General features: G+C 43.6%; 1 protein-coding gene and 1 long non-coding RNA gene across 7 annotated transcripts in view; one reads left to right on the top strand and one right to left on the bottom strand.

The window, feature by feature from the left end:
• PTGER3 (prostaglandin E receptor 3) overlaps positions 1 to 24328 on the bottom strand; it is a 223171-nt gene that overhangs the window by 127644 nt on the left and 71199 nt on the right. Inside the window, exons 3-4 of one of the 6 annotated variants that reach the window (XM_035717970.2) lie at positions 19744 to 19835; positions 16844 to 19124 (exon numbers count right to left, since the gene is read on the bottom strand). The exons of 4 other annotated variants lie outside the window; for them this stretch is intronic. In XM_035717970.2, coding sequence (XP_035573863.1) covers positions 19085 to 19124; positions 19744 to 19835 — 132 coding nt within the window. In that variant the 3' untranslated portion in view covers positions 16844 to 19084. Of the gene's footprint in view, positions 1 to 9963; positions 10514 to 16843; positions 19125 to 19743; positions 19836 to 24328 lie in introns of those variants that run through there. One more of the 6 variants, XM_025417988.3, reaches the window with a different exon arrangement.
• Positions 5999 to 9544, top strand: LOC118355047 (uncharacterized). The gene is made up of 2 exons (XR_004816686.2): positions 5999 to 6961; positions 8380 to 9544. It is a non-coding gene; the product is annotated as an uncharacterized LOC118355047 (long non-coding RNA).

Genomic DNA, 24328 nt, shown 5'->3' with positions numbered 1-24328 from the left:
TGTGTGAAAAAGAACTTCTGGTGGATCCGTAACACCCCACCCCTGGACTTTACTAGAGAGAGAAAAAAAATTTTGTTGTGTTTGAACTATTATATTTTGAGGCATAGTTGTTACCAGAGTTTAACCCCACCCCCATGCAACAAACGCCAATATGAAAAAAGCCTTTTATAATTCAAACTCGAATTACATGTACAATTTCATCTTTTATGGATTTCCAATCTCTCATATGTATTCTAAATTTTGCCATACCCAACTCCTTAAAATTCCATAGATAAGTCACACCCTCTCTTGCTTGTACACCTTTGTTCCTACAGAATTCTACTTTTCCCTGCCTTATCCTTTAAGACTGAAGCAGATATTGCTCCTCTGGAAAGTGTGTCGTTTTCTATTATGAGCTGAACTGTTGCCCCCCCCCCCCCGACCTTCCCCAGAGCCATAAGTTGCAGCCTGAACCCTCAGTGCCTCAGAATGTGGCTGTGTTTGGAGATGGGGAGTTTACAGAAATAATTCAGGTTAAATGAGGTCTTCAGGGTAAACCCAGTCTGACTGGTGTGCTCACAAGAAGAGGGGATTTGGGCACACGGAGAGCCAATGGGTGCACTCACACCGGGGAAGGACCACGTGAGGGCACAGCAAGAAGGTGGCTGTTGGCAAGCCAAGGAGAGAGGCCACAGGAAAAAGCAAAGTTGTCAACACATTGATCTTGGAAGTCCAGCCCCCAGAATGGTGAAAAAGTACATTTCTGTTTTTGAAATCATCCATTCTGTGGTATTTAGTCAGAGCAGCCCTAGTAAACCAGTAAACCCTCGTCGAAGCAGGAGGTTGGCTCCTCTGCAACTCGGGAGCCTTCGGAGATCCCCTCCTTCAGCCCTGGTTTACCACAGCGGACGTTCAGTCACTGGTCCGCTCGGCTGTCTCCCCAGCTCTTCTGTGCGTCTTTGAGGGAAGCAACTCTGTCTCATTTATCTGCCTCATTAACTCCTGAGATGTGTTAGCACATTGGTAGGAGGTGAATACCCTTCCTCAGGATGGATGAACACTTTCCGCACAACTTGCTGCTTCCCGGTAAGTCAGTCATTATTGGGGGTTTTCCTCTTCCTGTGCATCCTCGTGGCGCAGATGGCCATTGTTTGATGTTGTGCGTGGGTATCCCTTTGCATACTTACCTCGGTCCAGAGGATGAGTTTTAGAGCAAGAGCGAGATCTTCTTTCAGTAAAGTTGATGGGCTTGTAGTAGACTGCTTTCGGTATTTTATCCACATCACAGTAGCCTCTTTTTCCCAAGAACTACCCCTTTGTGCAGAGGTGGGCTTAGTTTTGAAGTGAGAGTCAGATAAGGTCACTGGTCTTCTGTGAGTGTCTGAAACCAAGGAGATAGAACCTCCAGATTTGTGAGGTAGTCATATGCCGTGAGAAACAGACATTTGAAGAATGAGACACACCCCAAATGCAGAAGTTGTGCAGAGAAAAATAAAGAAATAAAGACTAACACATGGCTACACAGAGAGACAGAGACAGAGACAGAGAGGGATGGGGAAGCAGTTATAATGTCAATTAATTTTATTTCCTCGTTTCTGTTCCTTCTGAGGTCTTATATTCCTTGCTCTTGGATTCTATGAGGTTTTATAACAAGTTTCATTCTGGTTTAAGCTAGTTTGAGATTTATTTATTTTTTTAAGATTTTATTTATTTATTCATGAGAGACACACAGAGAGAGACAGACAGAGAGAGAGACGGAGAGAGAGACAGGCAGAGGGAGAAGCAGGCTCCATGCAGGGAGCCCGATGTGGGACTCGATCCCAGGACTCCAGGATCACGCCCTGAGCCAAAGGCAGACACTCAACCACTGAGGCCCCTGGGCTGCCCTTGAGATTGATTTCTGTTAACTTACAACAAAAGGGGCCCTTGCTTGGCTCAGTTGGATAGAAGAGTCAACATTTGTAATTTTTGATCACCCAATTCTTCTTCTTAATTCTGGTAAGAACACTTCAGTCATTCTATCTGGAGTAACCTTCCTTTCTTCAGGTCCATAAGGTTCATTAGGGCCAAGCCCAGGCCACAGTAACTAGTTCAAGAAGGGCAATGGGATCCAAACCATGTGAACATCCCCATCACCAGAATTTTGCTAGGACTATTAAGAAGGTGTGAGAAGTTGACGATTTTTTTTTTCCTGCTGAGGTTGCCTAACTAGTAAGGATGACTAGTCTGGAGCTTTTGCTGGTCATCGTGCCACCACGAAGAGAACACTCCTGAGAATAAAACCGATGCAGAAGAAGGAAGAGCAAAACAAATTCAGAGAAACCCGGATTCTCCATATGTCATGTGAGCACCAAGAGACTCTTCAGTTATTTCAGCAATTAACATCCTTTTTAAAAGCCAGTTTGAGATGTTGTTGTTGTCACGTACAACCCAAACTTCCAGAGAAGTACGGCTTACATATCTTTGAGTCAGTAAAGTTTTATTATGTACGACAAGTCCTATCATACAGCACCAGATGCCTAGCACTGGAATAACATCTGAAATACAGCAGATGCTTAAAAAAATAAATCTCCTGGTACTGAATGAAGATGATAAACGCTACCTAGCATGTCATTTCTGGATATGGCTTTTTACAGCCTTACCTTTTCATTTGAATATTTTGCCAAGTCAGTGCTCTATAATCGGTGGATTTTAGCCAGAGAGATTACATAAAAAAAGGGGTTTTTATTATTTCAGTCCTTGCTATTCCTTACCCTCATGGCCAACATTTGTTCTCCAATGCCAAATTCGAAGTGGTTTTTCCTTCTCCTCTCTACCACCACCTTCATGAGACCTCCTAAATCTGAACCAGTTTAATAGCTTCTTTAAAAATTTTTTTTTAATTTAAATCCTAGTAACCTCTAGATTCATCTCCGTGTCTCTAGACTCTTTTTTCTTTTTTTAGTAAAATTTTTATTTATTTATTTGAGAGAGAGCAGGGGAGAGGGACAGAGGGAGGGGAAGAAGCAGGCTCCCCACTGAACGGGGATCCTGACTCAGGGCTCCATCCCCGGTCCCTGGAATGATGACCTGAGATGAAGGCAGATGCTTACCCAACCGAGCCACCCAGCACCCCTAGACTCTTTTTTCTCCAGTCCATTTAACACTATATAATGAGAAGCATCTATCTGGACATGGTTTCTGGCTGTGGTTGTTATACAAATTATAGATAATATAGATATAAGGGAACTAACACTGTGTGTGGCATATCGATTAACATTAAAATCTCTACCACTCTGAAGATGGCACGGGAATATTAACAGATAATGGTTTTTTTTTAGTACTAACTATATACTTGGTGTTTTATCTAACTTATCCTTTACACGAGCTCTTTGAGGTACTTTTGCAAGTGAAAACCCCAAAACTCAGAGAGCGTAAATGCCACAGAGTTGGCTAATGGCTGAAATCCTACTCGAACCCCAAGATGCCTGACTTCAAAGGCTTTGATTTCTGTGTCACCTATTGTATCTCCCCAGACATAATTTTTATATTATCTGAGCGGAAAAGCAAATCAATCATGACCCCTTCCAACCTGCAGAAATACAACCAGGAGGCACAAAAGCCAATCTTAAAAAAATGCACCCCACCCCCCCTGCTGCAGATCTGCCATTTAATGTTGTCCTCACAGCTTTGCAGTTGTGTGAAATGCAGCCCGTGAGAGACTTGGCTGCGAGCGTGGGCTCCGGCCTTTCCTGCAAAATGCCTGATGTCAAACTCAGACTGGGCCTCTGCCCCACAGGCGTGTGTGTGCGTACGTGAGCCCCAGAGAGTGACTCCGGGGGCTGAACTGGGTGCTTTCCAAGGACTCGGAGTCATGGGACAACCGACCTTACACAACCTAACCTGACTTGATTTGGCATCAAAATGCTGTTGGTTTTTACAGAGTGTGCACAGTTGTACGCTGGTGAGCCGGAGCCCGTCCAGCTGCATATTGCTGATGTGCCCTTCATGTGAAATTAGGAAGAAGCACCCCAAAGTGGCAGTTCCCACATCACAGAAAGCTCTCTTCATCTCTCAATGTACTCGGCTTCTGGAGGTGGGTGAAGGACACACGGGAGCCCTTTGAAAGCTGCACCTCCCGTCGGGTGGGCTCGAGGTGCCCGTGGAGAGCTGGCCTGCAGGCCACCCTGGCACAGCCCGTCAACCTGGACGTCTGCTCCAGTTTTCCTGCTTGACCTTCCTCTGTCCCGGAGGACTGAGGCCCAGCCCTGCAGCCCGTGCACTTGGCTGGGGTCCTGACTGGCTTTGCCCCAGGAATCAGGTGTGCATGGGCACAGGTGTCCTGTTCCAGGTCCTGCTACATTCTACATTCCTTGATTTGCCCTTATATGTCCTTGGGAAGTTTTCATCATTCCAAGTGTAAGTCCGCAGGAAGGGTTTCAGCGACCAGAAATCGCATGACAAATTAGAAAAGGAATACACTCCAGGGCCTCGGGCCTGGGTTTGCTTCCTTGCCTCATTAGTATGTCCTTGGGAGAGTCAGTTATCTGCCCTATGAGTTAGTTTCCTCACTGGTAAAAATGGGGATAAGGATTGTTACTGTCAGGGCCGTTGTGGGAATGACACTATCACACGGAGGTACGGCTAGCGCCGTGTTTAAAGTAGATGCTCAACACATGTATCGTATCTCACCTTCTGAAAGTAAAGAGGAACTTCATATATTTAGGAGAATAACTCAAGTTAACTTCTGCATTTGACAACACACAAACACAGTGTCTCGCACCACGGGACACTGGGGTTGTGGAGTTCCAGGTTGCGTTGTTGGGACTCACTAAAGCCAATGGGGTCGTGCGTGGCCTACATCAACGCTGAGTCCTTGCAACTAAAATAAGGGCATGATGTCATTTAGAAACACTTACACTCCATACACTTTTGTTTATTGATCTGTGTATACATGTTCTAAAAATTTATATTTATACATGCTATGGCTTGTTTTGTTTTGATAAATGGGTGACTGTTTGTGCTTGAGAATCCTAAGAAACAAAATATTTTTTTAATGTTCATAATAATCAAAACATAATGTAAGTGCTAGAGAACACAATCATGGATTTCAGTGGGGGCTCCGGACACAGTGTGAGGCGATAGGGTTTGCCTGTAGCGCCTGAGACAGAGCCTGGACCATGCTTTACCGCCTGGGGGTCCTGTTATACAAAACCAACACTCCCTACAAAGTTGAACATTGAGTTTTATATGTTGCCATTAATTTGAAAATAGCAATGTACTAATTTACACTCATTATTGTAATATTTAAAGAAAGTGGAGAGACATGACCTAATTACCACGAATGGAAACTGGCACAACTTCATACACAAGTAGTTCAGCAAGTATATTTGATTATTTTTTTATGTACTTCATTCCCTTACAGGATATTTTTTTAATTCTACAGAAACAGATAAGCATGTTTAATGAAGTAGACCTTGCAGGAACTGAGAAAGAAAAATGATCAGAGGCATTTAATCTGAATTGTGAGTAATTTCTCAAGTCAGTCTGCATTCTTGGCTTAATTAAGTTTGTGAGTTCTCAGTTCAAGTGTCTGAAATTAAGATGGATTTTCTGATCTTGGTCAAGTTGGGATCTATTGAATGGTATCGTGAAATCTTTGTTATAGTGACTGCGTTTTCAAGATGATATTGCAACTATAAGCATATTACAAAATCTAAATTTTGTTTCCACCTTCTTATCAATCTGAAAGGCGTGCCTCAGGGTAAATTCTCCAGTCTTCAGCAAACATGTCAGAAAAGGATCCTTGTACGTCTGTCATAAAGTGGAGACATTTCCTGTAGAGACCTTTGTCCTTAGTCTCTGTACCCCAAACATGGAGGTGGGGAGACAATGAAGAGACAGTGCAGGTGAGGTGCAAGCTCATTTGATAGCCATTCAAGTGTTAGTCCGACACATTTTAGTATAGGAGGTTCTTCAGTGGGGCACTCCAACTCTAGCATTCTTTGCTATAATGCGGCTTCATCACTAAATGCTCCTAACCAGGCAGGAGTCAGAGTCTGTGCTGCCCCTGACAACCCTACTCTTGCTGTGGATGACTCTGTTCCCCAAACGTTTCCTCTAGATAGAGATCATGAACGATAAGCAAGGATGGTCAGAGCACGCTTCTCAAAGGCTCTGTGGGTATTGAAATACTTTCTTAGAGTTAAATATTGGACTAGATTCTAATGTACTTTGTACCTTATCTGCAGAGCTCCTCCGTTGTCTCTTCAAGTGTGTGGTATAGGCTCAAAAGAAAAGTTTTAAGTGATGGGAGTGAGTTACACACACACACACACACACACACGCACACAGATAAAGACACAAAATGTTTGTTTCCTACAAAACCCTTGGAACAGTTTAAGTCCCCAGGGTTGAGACCTCTTCACTTAAAAACTTTGGCATTTCATAATTTTCCATGTACAAACTACAGTTCCACATTCTCCTATGCCCTCAATTGCTTTCTGATGTTGAATGATATGAATAGTCGAATAACATTAAATTAGCCACACATCTCTAAGTTGTCCAAAGGGGATGAACACCTCCTTTTAAAGTGTCCCACAACACCAGAAAATACTTGAGACATTGATGAGAAGGGAGGAATAGTCCAGACAAGGAATGGCCAGTTTAAAATTGGAATCAAGAAATAAATGTAAAATAGTTCAGGAGAGTATAGTTCAAGGGAAAGGAATGATGAAGTTAGACACGTGGTAAAGGTCATGGCGAATTTTGTAAGCCTTGTGAAAGAGTTTGGAAAACAACGATATGCACCATTAACTGAAAAGAGGAAAATGTCAAGGGCATTTGTGCTAAGCCTTAGCTTGAGCTGGGTGGTCACTGATGCATTCCAACCTGGGCTGCTCATATTTTGATCTGGTTGTCATCTGCTGAAAGAAACTGGTGGGAAGTCTGGTGAAGATGTGGATACTCTGGAGCAGTTCCTTGGGCCTTTCTGTGCTATCAGGTAACCACTAGCTCAGATGGCTACTGAGAACTTGAAATAATACTCGTGCAGTGAGGATGGTAATTGCCTTTAGGGCAGTGGGTGATAGAAGAAAAAGAGGGATAGGCTTGTGGGGGATTAAATGCTAGAAATGTGAGCAGGACTCCAACATTCATTCAGCAAATCCAGAGCAATATTAAGAACGTGGCCAGGTCCAGTGACCTCAGGACCCACCGAATCTAAAGAGTGAACGTGTCAAAGAGCAGAGGCATGTTCCAGAACAATTTGGCAAGAGTTGAGGAGCAGGTCAGGCTTGTGGGAGAGTCACAAAAATTCTTCTAGACCTGATTCATTAAAGTAGCATTGTTTGAGAAACACAAGGTGTGATCTCCACCGGTTGATCTTTATTCTTCCTAAAAAGAAACAAGTGAAGAAACCACCCTGCAGCCTATGGAGGGATAAATTAACCAAGAAGAAATCAAAAGCAAAAGACGCCTTATGAGTCTTTCTTCTCGTGCATCTAGAACTGTTGGCTGTCCACTGGTAAATGTTTCCTATCCCAAAACAGACACCATTTATAAATGAATATTAGTCCCAAACTATGAAGGGCGACTTTTAAATAAATAAATACTGGTCTCTTCGCCTACAGACCTAGCCTCTAAAATTGTTCAGGCAAATGATGAGAAAGAACTGAAGCAGGCTTGTGGGACTAGTTTCTTCCCCTCACTGAGTCACAAATTCCCCATAAGTAAACTCAGGGAGTGGGTCTGTCCATCCTCCAGGAGGGAAAAGGAGCATGAACAATCCGCTTTCAGACAAAATCAGGCTAAAAACACATAAGAAAGCCAAACGTGCAAGAGATGCATTTTAGAGTGGAATTCTTTTCCACAGAGAGGAATTGATATAAATTTCATAATTATGCCTAACCTTTTAGGCATAATACTTGATAATAAATCTATCACTTCATGCCATTCTTTAAATTTATTATTTTCTTTTGTAAGGATACTATTAATCAATTTAATTTCAAAGTGTCCCAAACAACTAAATGTTAACCATCCATTATATGCTGAATTATTGTCACCCTTGCCTTAATTGTATTCTCACTCTGACCTTTTTTTTCACTAGCTTATGCATATTTATATTTTCATTTTCCATTAGTTTTTTAAATAACAAGAGAAAATGTCATTAAATAGTCAAAAAATTTTGCAACACCACTGCTCAAGACAAATTTAGAAGTATTGCCTACCCTATAGGAAAAGATAGTAAGAAATAAATGTTTGGTAGTTGACTACAAATCTCTAAATTTGGCACAGGAAAGATCCTGTAAGGGTGTCAGTAGACAACCCACAAAAGCACAGATGTAGAACAGACAAATATATCAAAGTCAAGAGTAACCTTTTCTGTTCCCCTATTTCACTACTTTTGGCCTTTTACTTTAGATTCGTAGGACATTTCTACGTGATAAGGAATCACATCGGTGTACCTGCAGCTGAGAGATGTAAAGAGGAGGCATAGACTGATTGGGCAGCCGCGGTAAAGAAAAGGGACGGAATGCTGATCCTGGGGCCACCCAGGTGCTTAAAGATGCATTGAATTATCTCACTTCCTCTTCACGCTCCCTTTGCTCATCACACCTTTGCTCATTATTTTGGCACCTGCAATGTGCTTAGTAAAGACAAGGATGGGTAAGATCAAGCCAGTCTCTGCTCTTGTGAAACTCATATTCAAGGACAGAAAACAAAGGAAGAAGTAAACAGAAAAGGAAAACCAGGTTATAAATCGGTGAAGGGCGGATGAAGGAAACAAATGAGCTAAGGTAGCAAAAAAAACAAGAAGAAACAACTACCGATAGGAAGCTTAAGAAAAACGGCTTTGAGAAAGTACTTAAGCTATTGACCAAAGGAAGAGCTATATATACGCAGAAAACGGGGGGTGGGGGTTGGAAGTGGGATAGCATGTGCAAGAGTCCTGGGGTGAGAACGATCCCTATGTCTACCGAGTAATGAATGGGCTGGAGAAAGAAGAAGAAGCATCATGAAGAGGCTGTCAGTGGTGGTCCAGTTGAGAGATGAGTTCTGTGTGAATTTGAATGGGAGTATTTGAGATGAAGAGTGGTGAACAAGGTCACGATATATTTTGGAGGAAGAAATACATTTTACAGTGGTACTTGCCATGTAGACTTATCAATACCTCCCATATTAACAGATGAGAATAGGAAATTAACTAAGGCTCTTACGGGAGGTAACTCCGGGAGGGGGGTTTTGAATCCCACCCTTCCTTAAAGCCTGTCCCGTGCGCCATACTCACTGGCTCTAGTAGTTCAAGGTCAATGTAAGTTTTACAGAATCATAAAGTAGAAGCTTTTGCCAGTCTAAAGATTTTGAATTAGAATTTAATAGGGGCACCTGGATGGCTCAGTCAGTTGAGCGTGAGACTCTTAGCTTCTGCTCGGGTCATGACCTCAGGGTCAGAAGATCAAGCCTGGCACTGGGTTGGAGTCTGCTCAAGATTCTCCGTCTCCTTCCTCTCTGACATCCCTCAACTGGTGCTCTCTCTCTCTCTCTCTCTAAAATAAATAAATAAATAAAAATCTTTGAAAAAGAACACGCTTTAATAACCTGGACGGCCTGGAGATATTTTTAGTTCGCAAATCCATGACTTCCATTTCATCGGAAAAAGGGCACCAAGTCCCACAAGCACTCCAGACTCTTCTGTTCTGCACAAAGTACCTAAGCACTCTTGCATTTCTTCCAGAGACCTGCTGTGTTAACCCCCTGCGTGTGAAAAATTTTCCATTTGCTAAAGCAGCAATTTGTAGCAACTGTGAGCCATACCCTGTTATGTCTAAACTGGATAATTTCCATGACCAACCTGTTTTTTCAGCTTTGCTAAAAATATGCCCGTATCTCCCCATAATTTAAAATGGCGCTGCTTGCTGAAACTCTCCCGCCGGGCAAGTAAGTCAACACACAAAATAGGCTTAAAATAAGCCGCACTTGGAGTCAAAAAAGGAGCCGAAGTCCTTCTGCCATTAATTTCTTCATTTTTATTCTACTCTTAACTGCTGATGTTCTGGGGTGCATAGTAGTGCTGCTCTAGTACCTTCCATTTCTCCTTTATCTCACACGTGGCAGGATCCTCTCCCTCACCCCTTCAGTGGGCCCCGAGTACCCCTTGCTCTGGAAGTGGGTGGGTGCTGCTCCAGGGCGCTCCCTTCCCTGCTGCAGGCTCCAGCCCTGTTGGAAGCCCTAGGGTAGCCCGAGTCTCTGATGAGGGTGGCCTGCTGCTGAGTCTCCTCCCCCAACTTTCAACAGGCAGGCTAAGGGGGGGGGGGCATAAGAGCTTTTGTGGTTTTAAGAAACTAATATTTGGGGAAACTAATATTTGTTGTCACTGCTGCCGCTAGAGTATAACGTCGTTTTCTTGCCTTGGGAGGGTTCCCTCACATGCTTGTGGTGAAGGGAAGTATGGCACACGGTACAATTGGCAGAAGGTCAGGAGGTCTGCATTCAGATGGCCCTGTTTTTCATCCTTCTTTTACTTTGCCTGCTCTCTGATCCCTCTTTTTCTCAGCTGTAAAAAAAAAAAAAAAGAGGGACAATAGCATAAGTGTGCTGTGACAATTTGTCAAGTGCCTAGCGGGGTGCCAAACCATAGATGACGTTCAATGAGAATAGGCATTTTTGAGAAGGGTAACAGTCAATAAACTGAAACTCTAGAAGGACATATCCATGTAGGAAGGACTGGATCTGAAGAATCTGCAGAAATGGGGGAAAAAACCTGTCATTTATCCCTTCTCACTTCCCCTTCTCTCCCTGAACGCTCCTCCCTAGTCCTGAGCCCACTTCTTTGTCCCTTTCTGTGTACCTGAGGCTCTCTGCCCTCCTCCCACTCCACTGTCCCAAACTGCTCTTATTATATCATTCATTAAAATAGCCGTGTTTCCATAGGAATTAGCCTACATTAGAAGACTAAAGCTCCAACATAGTATTTTGAGACTTAGGTGGAGAAGGGCAATGAACCTGAACCCAAGATGACAAAGAGGATGCCTCTAACTTGTTAGGTCTTCTGAGCTGGGCAGCTCTCCTGGTTAGTCTTTTCTTTTTTTTTTTTTTTTCTTTTGGTAAGATTTATTTATTTATTCATGAGGGGATGCTATATTTTTAAATCCCATCATTTCCATAATTGCTTTCTTATAGCTAATATAATTACCAGCATTTTATCTATTTGCTGGCAGTTTTAAGCATTGGGAACCTCTTGAAGGTTACAGTGACAACACAAGATCCAGGGACCCCTGGGTGGCTCAGTGGTTGAGCATCTGCCTTCCACTGAGGGCATGACCCTGGGGTCCTGGGATTGAGTCCAACATCAGGCTCCCTGCAGGGAGCCTGCTTCTCCCTGTTCCTGTGTCTCTGACTTTCTCTCCCTCTCTCTGTCTCTCATGAATAAATAAATAAAATCTTAAAAAAAAAAAAAGCAGCCAAGCTCTGTAGCCAAGCAACCTGGGTTGGAAAAGGAATCCCATCTTCTAAAGTTATAGACCTCGGGAAAGTGAGTTAATCAAGCCCTACTCCAGAGATGGGCCTCAAGTTTCTCAGGTCTAAAATAGAAGTTTACAGTAACAGTCTCGTGGAAGGGCAGCATGATATGAGATAGTGAACAGGAAGCACTTATATATTGTAAACCTTAAATATGTCACTTCTTTCCCTTTGCGTTATATAGATTCACATCATTCTCTAACTCCTATTCCCTAGTAGCACACAATCAAATAGATTCAATAATTTAATAAATATTTGAAGAAAGAAGGAAGGAAGGAAGGAAGGAAGGAAGGAAGGAAGGAAGGAAGGAAGGACAGGAGGAGGGAGGCAGGCAGGAGATGGGACAAGGGAGGAAGAAGAAGAAAAATCTTTATTAAGAATGGTTCTAAAATGTGATGGAGAGATTCTCTGATCTGATATTGTTCTATCAGTAGAGACTGGAAGCACTTGTAGTCCTTTGTCCCATCTTCCTTCCCAGGTAGTGACACAAGAGACATAAAAACTTCTTGTAACACTTGTGATAATATCATCAGACATTGGTCATTGGTCCACAAAGAAGAACCTCCTGCTTGAAAGACTTTAAGTTCTGTTTTGATTTTATCATGTATTCATCACTGGAGTTACTACAGAAATATAGTTCAGGGCCACTGGTCGCCTTTCTCTACACAATTACACATTAATTTTTTAGACAACTGACCAGATATCTCATGTAAGCCTAAGAGACAGAGGAATTTCCCAGTGCCCAGTCTCAGATTAGTTTTAACTAAACTTTTCCCATTTATGCCACCCCCAGGAGCTGTTTCCATCCTCGCCTGAGAGGAGAACATCTGCAGGTGTGGACAACTATCTCTGCCCTAAAGAAGGGCTACTTTCTTTTATAGTTTCAGAGTCCGAAAGGTGCAATGTGAGATTATTAAGTACATGGTAGGTGTTGTCAATGGATCATATCTGCAGCTCCTCTAATTCCTATAACCAGGGGTGTATAGATAGATACCCTGGGTGATTACAGGCATTTATAGTTAGGTTTTGATGGGGAACCTTTTCAAGAAAATGATTTATTCAGCTGTGAACCAGATTAGTAACCGCCGGTTGTTGGCAAAATCTCCCACTCTAACTGAAAACACAGCGAGAAATGTTGATACAAAGAGAACTTTAGAACTATGCTGAAACTTTCATTATTTTGCCAAAAGCAATTGCATCACTTCCTTGGAACATAAGTACATGTCTTGTGAACCACTATTTTGCTTTTTGAAAAGTACAGGGGGTGGTATGTAAATACAGTGGTGAAATAAAAAGAACATTCAATGCAATTTATTGGCACAACCTTTAAGTCAGGATTAGATTAACAATATGTGCATCAGAAACAAAGGCTGAACAAAGTTCAATGTGATCATGAACAGCCTTTAGAGGCCTCCAAAGTTCCATCATGAACTGATGTCAACAATTGGATCGTGACATTAGAGAGACTAGGAGGGGCAGTTGACCCTCTGCCTGAGATGGACTTTAATTAGCAGCTAAAGCAGAGGTACAATGGCCTGTTCTGCTCTTTTGAAGTCTTTTATTTTTATTTTTATTTTTTTTAGAGATTTTATTTATTTCGAGAGAGAGAGAGAGCACGTGCAGAGGGTGGGGCAGAGGCAGAGAAAAATCTCATGCCGACTCCCTTCTGAGTGCGGAACCTGTCACCAGGCCCTATCTCATGACGCTGAGATCCCGACTTGAGCCAAAATCAAGGATCCTGTGTTCAACAGACTGCGCCACCCAGGCGTCTCTTAACTATCCTCTTTTAAATGGGTAGCATTTAACTTCCCTTAAAACTTCCATCTCTAGGTGAAGACTTTTTTTGGAAACGACCAGGGAAGAAATCTGACTGTTCAAAGCAGTAAAATCAACCTGAGTTGATAACTTAAGTACAGGAACTCCTACAACCTCCTACTCTTTCCAACATAAATAGAGCAATTTGGCTTTAGTCTAATTTGATCATTTATAATCCGGTACAAACAACACAAATATCTTTCCTAACACTTGTTTATGAGCTTTGTATTGTTTATTTATTTACTGGAAAAACTTACAGATATTTCAGTGTCAGAAATATGATCACTCTTGAATTATCGTTCCTAATTGGAGCCAGGGCTAGCATGCATCACTGAGTTTTTTATTCGTTCCCTAAACCCATTAAATCCAGAGGCAGCATCATTTTAGGTCTTATTATTTTGGAGTTTACATTTGGCTTCCTTCCTAAACCAATCAACACATCTCTTATGGGTTGAAATGTCTCCTTCACCCCTAATCAAATTCATATGTTGAAGTCCTAACCCCCAGTATCTCAAAATGTGACCTCATTTGGAAATAGGGCCATTGCAGACCCGGTTGTAAACGTGAGGTCATTCTGCAATAGGCTGGTCCGCTATGGCTGGTGTTCTTATAAAAAGAAGAAAATAGGACATAGGACACACAAGGAGACCTTCTGTGGGGTGATATGCTCCAAGTCAGGGAATTCCAAAGATCATTAGCAAACTACTGGATCCTGTAACCCTAATCCATTTGCCCTTTAAGCCAACCACAGAACCTCACTCCTTATTTTCATGAACAGATGCCCTGGGACACAGTCTCTCTTCCTACCGACTGGCTCTGGTGCCATGCTGCAGTCCAGAGACCAACCTGAAATAGGCCCAGACGATGCAGCCTTTACTGGCAACTCATGGCTTCTGCTCCTGACTAGCCCGTAACCCACATATTACTCTGAATATAAACGGAGGCTCTAGCCTCAGGCTCTTTCCTCTTTAAGGTCACAAGTACTTATGTGTGAGTTTTATTTCAAAACTACCTTCTCATTTTTTGCAGGACTATTCTTGCTGGCACCTGCAGAGGAAATCCCATGGGTTCAGCAGCTGGCTTGATGGTAATTCCAGTTAACTCTTTAAAGGACGATTGGAGATTTGCGAAGAGCTTATAACAAAACTGCTTGGGGCCCTGTTAGGCTATGCGTTGCTTTAGTGCACATGTGTTCCTTTCTCTCAGATCCAAATTCCAGCTGCTTACTCAAAATTGAAGCATCCCGTAAAGGGCTTTTAAATTGTTTTTTTTTTTTTTAAAGGGTACTTACACTGGCCTTAAGAATAATGGCCTCACACATGGCATCTCTAATCTTCGCAGCAACCCTGCAGGATGGGCGTTACTTACTCTGTTTTGCAAATAATGAAATTGAGGCTAAGGGAGGTTAAATACAGAATCTTCAAGGTCGCATCATTCCCTAGTGCCGATCAGGATTCAAACCCAGGACTGTCCAACTCTAAAGCCTGAGCTGCCTCTACAAGACCACACTCTTCTGCCTTTGAAGAAATGCTGGATCAAGTTGGAGAGCAATATTTCCGTTTGTTCGTTTCTCCTTGAGTTTCTAAGATCGCATTTAAACTTTTGCCAAGTGAGATAAGATTGTGGCACTCTCTCCCAGCCTTGTCTGTTACCTCCACAGAATCTCTGCCAACGCCAAGTGTAAATATAAACCTATGTGCCTGGAAAGACAAGCATTGAATGGTTATTCAGAGTGTGGCTGACTGCCTGCTTTAAGTAACATATGTACAGTTTGGGCCTTGAATTCTCTTGAATTATTACTTTTGCTCAAACTCATAGCTCATTGCTGCACATCTTCTTTCTGTTCTTTTTTTCACGAGCAAGGACTTGTTGAATGCCAAGTCTATGTCATACAACAGACACAGAAATGAAAACCAGATTCCCTGCCTTGGCCATGCCAAGAAGTTAGGTGCATAAGCCAGCAAATTACAGCAGAAACAGATGTTTTTGTCATGAAGACTTTCTGAAGAAGTGATACTTGAGCTGAAACTCATGAGAGATGAGTCAGTTTTAACCAGGTACAGAAGAGAAAGGAGTATCCAGCATAGAAGGAACAGCATGTGTGAAGCAGGAAGGCTGTGAGATGGCGGTTTGGTATTGCTAGAAAACAAGGCAGATGTGAAAGAGGACACCAGAAGCCCTTTGAACTAAATTAAGTTGTTTTAACCTTATCCTGGAGGCCATAGGAAAATACCAAGGAGATTAAGGAAAATAATATGAACAGATTTTCAATTTATTAACAAAATATCACAGTGGCAGCAGATGTGCAGGATAATTGATGAGCCCAAGACCAGATGTAGGACCCAAGTTTCTAGGGTAATTCAAGTGGGAAATGATGGAGGTGTAGACTTAGACCATGGTGGTGCCCACGAGGAGACCCAATAAGAAATATCTGTAGATTTAACAGAACTTAAAAGATGGTTAGATATAGAGAAAAGAGATAAACTCAATTGTTTTAATTATTTTTGTTTGTCCCAGAGTCTTATTAAGAATATCTTATCTTTTTCCTGTTTCCTACTTATTCTCTTAGTATGTTATTCACTTAACTTTGCTTGAATATCTTATTCTTCACCACCACCAGCAGCAGCACCGCCCACACCACCACCGCAGCAGTCAGCAAATATTTATGAAGCACATATTACTGAATCATACTTTGTTCAATCCTGTAGCAAATTTACATCCCTCTGTTCTATTCCTTCATTTCTGTTAGTAGTCTCTGGTTTAATCTTGCATTTGTAGTGGCATTGTGTTTCCTTGGGCTATAATTTCTTCTGCCCTTTCTGTGCCAGAGCATTTCGGTGCTTAAGCTCTCACATTTTCTGTGTCCACCTACCATTTACAACAGTATTTTCTCAACATAATGTTGCACAAATATTTCTTGCCCATTTTCAAAGCATTTCAAAGGATTCAACATATAAGTTGTAAGTTAAATCAATAAACTGATAAAAACGACAATCAACAATTACTAACTTTCATTAAGAAATCAACTAAAGACTGTTGTTAATTTACTAAGGCTCTGGTGTACTTGTTTCCAAAAAAAAAAAAAAAAAAAGAGAGAGAGAACTATGCTCAAAGAATCCATAAGATGAAAATTTTCTACTGTTTTTGTATCTGCAATTTATGTTCATTTTATTTCACAGGCTTTACATTTTCAGCAATAGCTTAATTTACTTCTAGGTATAGAGTTAAAATTCAGCTCCTATACTAAAGTAAGAAGAAATGATATAGCCAACTAAACGACAAGTTATTTTATATGCAGGCTTATATTTATATCATTTACTCTTTTTCTAAAAGTAATCATCCCATACTCAACAAATATTTACAGCTGTTTTCTTCAAGAAGTATAAAAAAGACTCCCTTGTACCACTCAAATGTAAAGACCAGTCAAAATGGCAGACTCTTAACTATAAAGAACAAACTGGTGGTTACCAGAGGGAGAAGTAATAATGAATAATGTATAGAATCGTTGAATCATTGTATTGTATACTTGTAAATAATATAATACTGTATGTTAACTGTACTAGAATTATCTTTTTTTAATGGCATAATATCAAAGAGGAAAAGTCAATAGAGAAACAGTCGTCCACCCTGACCCAAAGTGTGCATACCTGGTTGTCTTAAACATTACTCATAGATTGCAATCTGGTCTCTTAGCCTCTCCATCAACTTTCTTTTATTGAGTGATTTCTATGAGCTTAGCACTGTTCTAGGCTCTGTAGGTACATGAGATACATACAACATGGGTCCTGCCCACAGGAGCTTACAATATGGTTGAGAATTTTATTAAAGCAAACTATAAAAGCTCTTAAACATACATTTCGTACAAATTATTTTTATATAAAAGGCACATCACATAATAAAAAAATAAAGCCCTAGAACCTGAATGCAATGGAAAAACACTTTTATCCATGGTATGAGCCTAGAGATATTTCGAATTAACAAAATATTCAGTAAAAGCCTGGATTAATTAAGAATAGGAGCACAAATATTTTTAAGACAGTAACTACACATGTAAGTGTTCATAGTCATGGAAAGTATGTCAAGCAAGGTGTATCTTATACAGATCCGTAAGGTAATTACCATTACCAATTACCTGGCAATTACCATTCTCTTACCAATAGGTTTCTTTTGAATGAGCTTCTAACTACTGAGGATGTTGAAAGAAACTTTGTTCTCTTAAATAGTTTATATGGTTCCTTTATAACGTGGGTTTTATCATGTATTTAATTTTTAAAAGTCATTCTTGTAGACAGTAATAATGTGGAGCAATTCAACTCTGTGGGCATCTTCGTGTAATTCGTGGACCCAAGTCCACTTACAACTGTAAGCCACGTATACACATTTACATATAAAAGATAGTGATGCTAATTTTCTGCTCCTTCTTTGGGAGAATTTGGGTAAATGTAGCTTCTGATGGAAGCCTAATCTTCTGAACCTAATGCTGTTTCCTTACCTCGCCCTTACTCTATGCCATTCCTCTTCATGCAATACCCTGGCCCAACCTCTCCTGGGGCAGCAGAGCTGGGTGCTTGTTTTCGTTTGCTTGTCATTTTGTTTGCTTGTTTCACACTGGCCTGCAGTGGTGTGTATGAAAGCACAGTATCTGCAATAGGATGGAGGTGGGAGTAGGCAGGAGTTTGTTCTTACAACCTAAAAGCCATATGCCTAAAATTATACAGAATATATTATATGTAGTCAGGAGCCACGTCTATGCAACTCAGCTGCAAAGCATATTAATATCACGGATTTGTTTCGCATGTGTACTCCGCAGAGCTTTATGGTAGGTTCTATAATTACAATACAACTGAAGATCAGGTCCCATTTCCCCACTCTTTGTGGCAGAAATGTGTCTTATTTTGAGGATTAGTTCTATTCTCAATGTAACTTCATCACATAATAATGAGAATCCATGTTTATGGAAGATAATTTTTAAAAAATGAGGATGAAAGCACGGGTTAGAAATCGGTGTGTTGCTAAATCATGATACAGAATATTTGAGAACATAGGTCACAGAACTTATTATTTGGGGTGAATTTAGTATGAAATGGATACATTTCTGTGGATTAAAAATGAAAGCATCAAAAGTATTTTATAGCGACATATACTATCTTCCTATCGGTTTTAAACTAATTAGACAAAGATCATTCTTAACTGTATGAGAATATATATACTTGAGTAGTGGAAGTAAAATTTAGTAATTTTCTTTATTTTGCAGTGTCTATAGAGAGCCTGGCTTATTTTCATAATGCAAGGAAAGGACAATAGGATTTACTTTAAAAAATTAAAAATGAAATTAGGGTGAGCCTACCAATAAAGAGATAGGAACTAAGTATCTCCTTTCTTTTCCCTTCATTTGTTTTCCAAGGAAATCTGCATGTGTGGCAAAAAGAGTGCCCACGATAGTGTGTCATATGTAGATAACTAAGGGAAGGATGTAGGACCAGAAAGGTGAGTTGAGGAAAAAGTCTATTGGCCTCGAGACTTTTGAGCTATGTTCCAGAATCCTCTAGTTTATTGGTATCCTGTAGGCATCGCCGCACACTGTACCTCTATTGAAAAACTACATTTCCATCTTCCCCTGAGGAACTCAAGTGATTATCTTTCAGTTATTTTGACCACAGGAGGACAAACGTCCAAAGACACTGAGCCACCTAAATGTCCGCATCCACCTTCACCACACGCACAGAGGAGCAGAGGCCTCGTGCCCAGACTCACGCAGGGGACGGAGTAAAATGAACTTGCACACTGTCCGTTACAATGGAGATTTCAGCTTACTTGAGAAGCCAAGTGTGCTATATTTGGAAAAAAAAATAATTAAAGCTTTTCACTTTTCATTAAAACGCAAAAGATCACCCAATGGAATCACACCCTGACGGCGTCCACGTAGCCCCACAGTCAGCACAGGAATGATGAAATAAGGGGTTTGAGGGCGGAAGCTGGTGCTTGAAATCTGACACGACTAACTTATCGTATTCGGCCTCACGTCCTGCTTTCTAGAGCGTCCACCCCTTGAAGTACCCGCTGTACCCCAGACAGGCCTAGTCCGGGGCGAGCAAGAGTGCGCCAACCACGTGGGGAGCGCGCTGAGCTCTGGTGCTAAATCAGAGCAGGATCGCTTAGCCTTAGACTAGTCCTGGGCGCTGTTCTTCGTATGAGAAAAGCAGTGACACGCAGACTCGCCCAGTCCCAGGAGCGGCCTGCAGCCAGGCGAGAACGTGCGCTGGAGGAGGTGGAAGTGGGCTTGTCAAGACAGCAACGACCTTCCTCGGGAGCCTGGGCCTCCAGAATCGGGGACGTGTGCTGAATTTGCACTTTGATTCTTGGGGACGGTCCATCCTTGTCGCACGAACACGATCAGAGCGGAGGTGGGGGCAGGCGAGGCCGCAAACCTGGACGGTGTCTCAGTCTCACCTTTCCGGCTGGTCACTCCACATCAAGGTTGAGGAGCCCTGGTGGGGTAAGGAGGTGGAGCTGGCTGCGTAGCTGTTTGTGTGGTGTCTGATCTGTGAACAGACAGAGGGTGTCAGTGGACAGAATAATGATGCTCATTCCTTTCGTCCGACGACTCTTTCTTGACCGCCTTTTAAAGAAAAGCAGAACCAAAAATCTACATATCAGCTTGCATCGGCCATAGCCATCTGGATGAAGACATTTTCGATCTTGTCTTCCCATTTCTGCCTCCCAGCTTTGAGCCACCCTCTATTTCTTGCCACGATTTCACACCAAATATTCCTTAAGGGTGGCGACCATGCCTTCTGTGACTTCTAAGTCCTGAGAGCAGTTATCACACTGCTTGTGAAATACTGAATAAAAACTCGCCGGCCTCAAAGGATTGGTGGAGGTGAGTCCCATCCCACCACTTTCTAGCCTTCAGTGACGTTCTGTTGCTCTTAAAAAGGATAAAGACCAGAATCCTTAACATGACCTCAAAGGTCCTGTCCGATCCCGCCTCTGCTGGAACTCCAGCGTCGTTTGTCCCGGCCACGCTGGCCATCTATGAAGGTCGTGAACACTGTCATCCTTCTTCCTACCTCAGGGCCTTCGCCCTTGAAGCTCCCTCTGCCTAGAATGCTCTTCCAATTCCCTCATCAGCTGGCTGACTCCTACTTGCCTTTCCGACCTCAACGTGGAATACCACTTCTTCAGAGGCTCTCCTGTTGACTAGGACTGGCCCCCCACTATGTCATACCCACTATTTTCTTTTCAAGAGCTCATGATAGTTTGGAAGCAAGAATTACTTTTTGTGATTATTGAGTATCTGTTGTTATCTCTAGACTGCGAGTTTCACGAGCTCAGGACCATGCCTGGTGTTGCCCACCACTGTGCGGCGGCAGCTACCCCAGCGCCTGGCACGTAGGTCACGGACAGCGAGCGTTTGTGGCCTGAATGAACGATGCCATGCAGTTGGCCGAGGCCCATCCCTGAACAGTACTCTACAAATAACAGCTTCAATTCACTGGATTCAATGAAAAATACTAAGAAAAAAAATATTTCCTCCGTCTACACTTCTTACTAATTCTCTTACGAGAAACAGCAGAATGAAATTAAGTTCTCGCAAAGAAGCATTACAGGGAAAAAGCCAAAAGAAATGAAATTCAGTGTTTTCTTAGTCAGTCTTTTTTATTGGATTCCTAGGGTATTTTTTTCCTCAAAAGTTTAGTTGAGATCACTCCAACAGCGCGCCTACCCATGTCACGTAGCCTAAGTCACATACGCTACCCACACAGATGTGTAGTTCTCCAGTGTCTGACACTATTACGCAATAGATCGTGTCTGTTTTAGGAAAGCAGTGTTGTTTGCAGGACAGTGAAATGTCTTCTTTGCACCACAAATTACACTTTGGCCAAGATCTATTTCAGCGCAAATGGAAGAAGTTTAGTGGCCCTTTTAACAGAAATACTGTGGCTCTGGGGGTGTGATCAGCGTTGAGTCAGAAAAAACAACAACAAACCCACTCTCGGATTTTTATATTTGTTCCCTGTGACTTTCCAAACCCCCTGTGCCCCTGGTGAAGGAAGAGCTGGCTTGTGGGGCCCAGGCTGCAGCCACCCAGGTGCCTCCCCTGCCGCTGGGCTGCCCAGGTCAGGGTCTGGAGGCCGGCTGTTCCCAGCAGGGCCGCGTCACCCACCGGCCTACCTTGCCGGGAACCTGGGTGTCAGGTGTGCGTCCAGGCCAGGCAGCGGGAGCCACGGGAGCGAGGAGCCTGGCGGTCCGAGGCCTGCAGCCCGCGCCCCTCCAGCTCAGGTTTGCGAATCTGAGGCCCGTGAGGAATGTAGAGATGTTTTTTCTTTTCAAAATCTTTAAAAAGCAGGAAGGGATAAAGGAGATGTGGTCTATATATACCCTGGAACGTGACCCGGCCGTCAGGACAGATACCCACCATTGGCTTCGATGTGGCTGCACTAGAGGGTGATGCTGAGTGAAGGGAGTCAGTCGGAGAAGGACAATCATCACAGGGTCTCACTCACTCGGGGAACATAAGAAACAGTGAATGGGATTATAGGGCAAGGAGGGGAACTGCGTGGGGAAAATTACAGAGGGAGACAAACTGTAAGAGACTCCTAACTCTGGGAAACACAAAGGGTTGTAGAGGGGAGGTGGGCAGGGGGATGGGGTGACTGGGTGACGGGCACTTGACGGGGTGAGCACTGGGTGTTACACTGTATGTTGGCAAACCTAACTTCAATTTAAAAAAAAAAGCAGGAATGGAAGACATGAAGCCCTGGAGGTGAGGTGTGCAGCGTGTGTAGGGGTCCCAGGGTCCTGGGTACGCCCCCAGGGTGCCTACGGAGCTTGCCCTCACTGTCACGCACGTTTCTGCAGCCCCACCCTGCCCCGGTGGGGGCTGCTCACTGCAGGCCAGTCATCAGTCCCACGTGTGTCTCCTCCTTCCCCCTCCTTCCAGACGGTGCCACTGCTCCGACCGGTGCCCTCAGTCCTCCTGGCCTAGTGAGCCCCATGGATCTACGTGAAACCCACATTGTTGTTGGATCAAAACTGGTTAAATATTGGAAATTATTTATCATTTAACCTAGTAACAGTCTTTTAGTCAATAGATGTCCTGACCCAAGTCTTTCTCCTCTTGACTGCATCCTTCGTATTATCTTGATTATCACTTTTTATTTCGATAGAGAGCGAGAGAGCAAGATAGCGAGAGAGCAAGAGCATGGGCACAAGTAGGGGCAGGGGCAGAGGGAGAGAGAGGGAGAGACAGTGTCATGCAGACGTCCTGCTGAGAGACCTGACCCCGGGCTCCATCCCACGACCCCAACAACATGACCCGGGCCAAAATCCCGAGTCCCTCCCCTAACCACCGAGCCCCCCAGGCACCCTCCCTGTTATTCCTGGTGCAACCCCCGGCGATCCTACACATTGTCGAATGCTCCCCGTGGCTGCAGGAGTAAGGCCGACCCGTGCCGCGGGGCTCTGACCTGTACCCCCAGGGTCATCTCCAGTCCCCTGCCTCTGCCCTGCCCGGGAGCCCTGCCTCCGTCCCCACACGATGCCCTCCCAGACCTGCCAGCGCTTCTGCACACCCGGTTTCTGTGGACTTAGCGACTGCCCTTCCAAAACGCCTCTCTCTTCTTGGGTCCACAATTCATTCCACTTCTTCTCCAGCACCCAGCCTTTGGTTTTCTCGGAAAACTATGATTTCTTTCATGGGACTTCTACAGCTTTGTGCACATCGTTCAGATTGTACTTAGACTCCCAGTTTCTCAAACTGGAAATTCGCAGCAGGAGCCCAATAAATGCGAATAAATCCATTTCTAAATAAACGTTGGGCTCTTCCCAGTGGTCAACATTATGAGACGAGGACTGATCAGCTTCGTCAGCACCCACGGGAACCCGCTACGTGTAGGTCACTTCTTCAGGTGTGATGATAGGTTCATATATTAAAAGCTGCCCTTGGCTTGGAAATGGGTAGTCTCGCTCTGCCCCGCATTTCCCTCCGGGGTGCCTGTTGTTACACTTTTTTTTGCTCTTCTTCCCAGGACTGGGACAAAGGCCCTCAGACACTCGGTGCACATTTTTGAATGAATGAATGAATGAGCGAGTTAGGGCTGTCTTAGGCAGACTACTTCCAGAACCAGAACCTCAGACAAAGCTGTCTATGCAAATGACTTATTAAGAACGTGCTCCAAGGGGGGAAAAAAATAAGGGAGTGGGAAAGTGGGACACGGAAGGAGATGCCGAGCAGGGGTGAAATTTTAAGTGATTCCAGCCATAGTCTGAACCTTTGGGAAACTCCGGAGTAAAAGCACATCTCAAAGTTTGTTCCACTTGTAAACAAGGGGTGTGGGCTCCTCTACTGCCACATCCCTCCGTCACTGCCGCCTTGAGAGGGCAAAGCTCCTACGCCTTCTGGCTCTGCCCTCGGTGAGCCGCTGAAGGCCATGCGCCAGCCGGGAGCAGCACAACGAGCAGGAGCTGGGGGTGGGTGACTGGAAGGGCCCACTGGCGCCTGCTGGGGCTGGGAGGACTCACCGGGTGGGACACAGCGCCGGCCGCACACCAGGCAAGCAAAACGTAACTGGTGCTGGGGAGGGGGGCTGCTGTGAGCATAGACTGGAGAACTCTGGGAAGACTCCTGTTGAAGACCATCTCCACTCCTGCTCCCGGCGGACCCCTAGAGCTGGGGTCAAGGCCTTTTCATCTATGTTGAGAAACAATAGCGAAAAAAAGAATCGGGACCCCTGGGGGGCCCAGCGGTTTAGCACCTGCCTTCAGCTCAGAGCGTGATCCTGGGGTCCCGGGATCGAGTCCCGCATCGGACTCTGTATGGAACCTGCTGCTTCTCCCTCTGCCTGTGTCCCTGCCTCCCTCTGTGTGTCCCTAATGAATAAATAAATAAAATCTTAAGAAAAAAAAAAAAGAATTACGTTGGGTGGCAGGGAGAAAGGGTGAGAACCTTATCTGTCAAGCCACGCCAAGCTTTTTGGACACTTTACCAGCGAAGACGCTGCTTTCCCTCCCGGTCCCCGGGTCTTTCTGAGGA

This window comes from Canis lupus, chromosome 6 (genome assembly GCF_003254725.2).
Source record: "Canis lupus dingo isolate Sandy chromosome 6, ASM325472v2, whole genome shotgun sequence".
In the NCBI taxonomy this organism is placed as follows: domain Eukaryota; kingdom Metazoa; phylum Chordata; class Mammalia; order Carnivora; family Canidae; genus Canis; species Canis lupus.
Note: the sequence above shows the minus strand (reverse complement) of the source record. Positions and strands in the feature narration are given on the sequence as shown.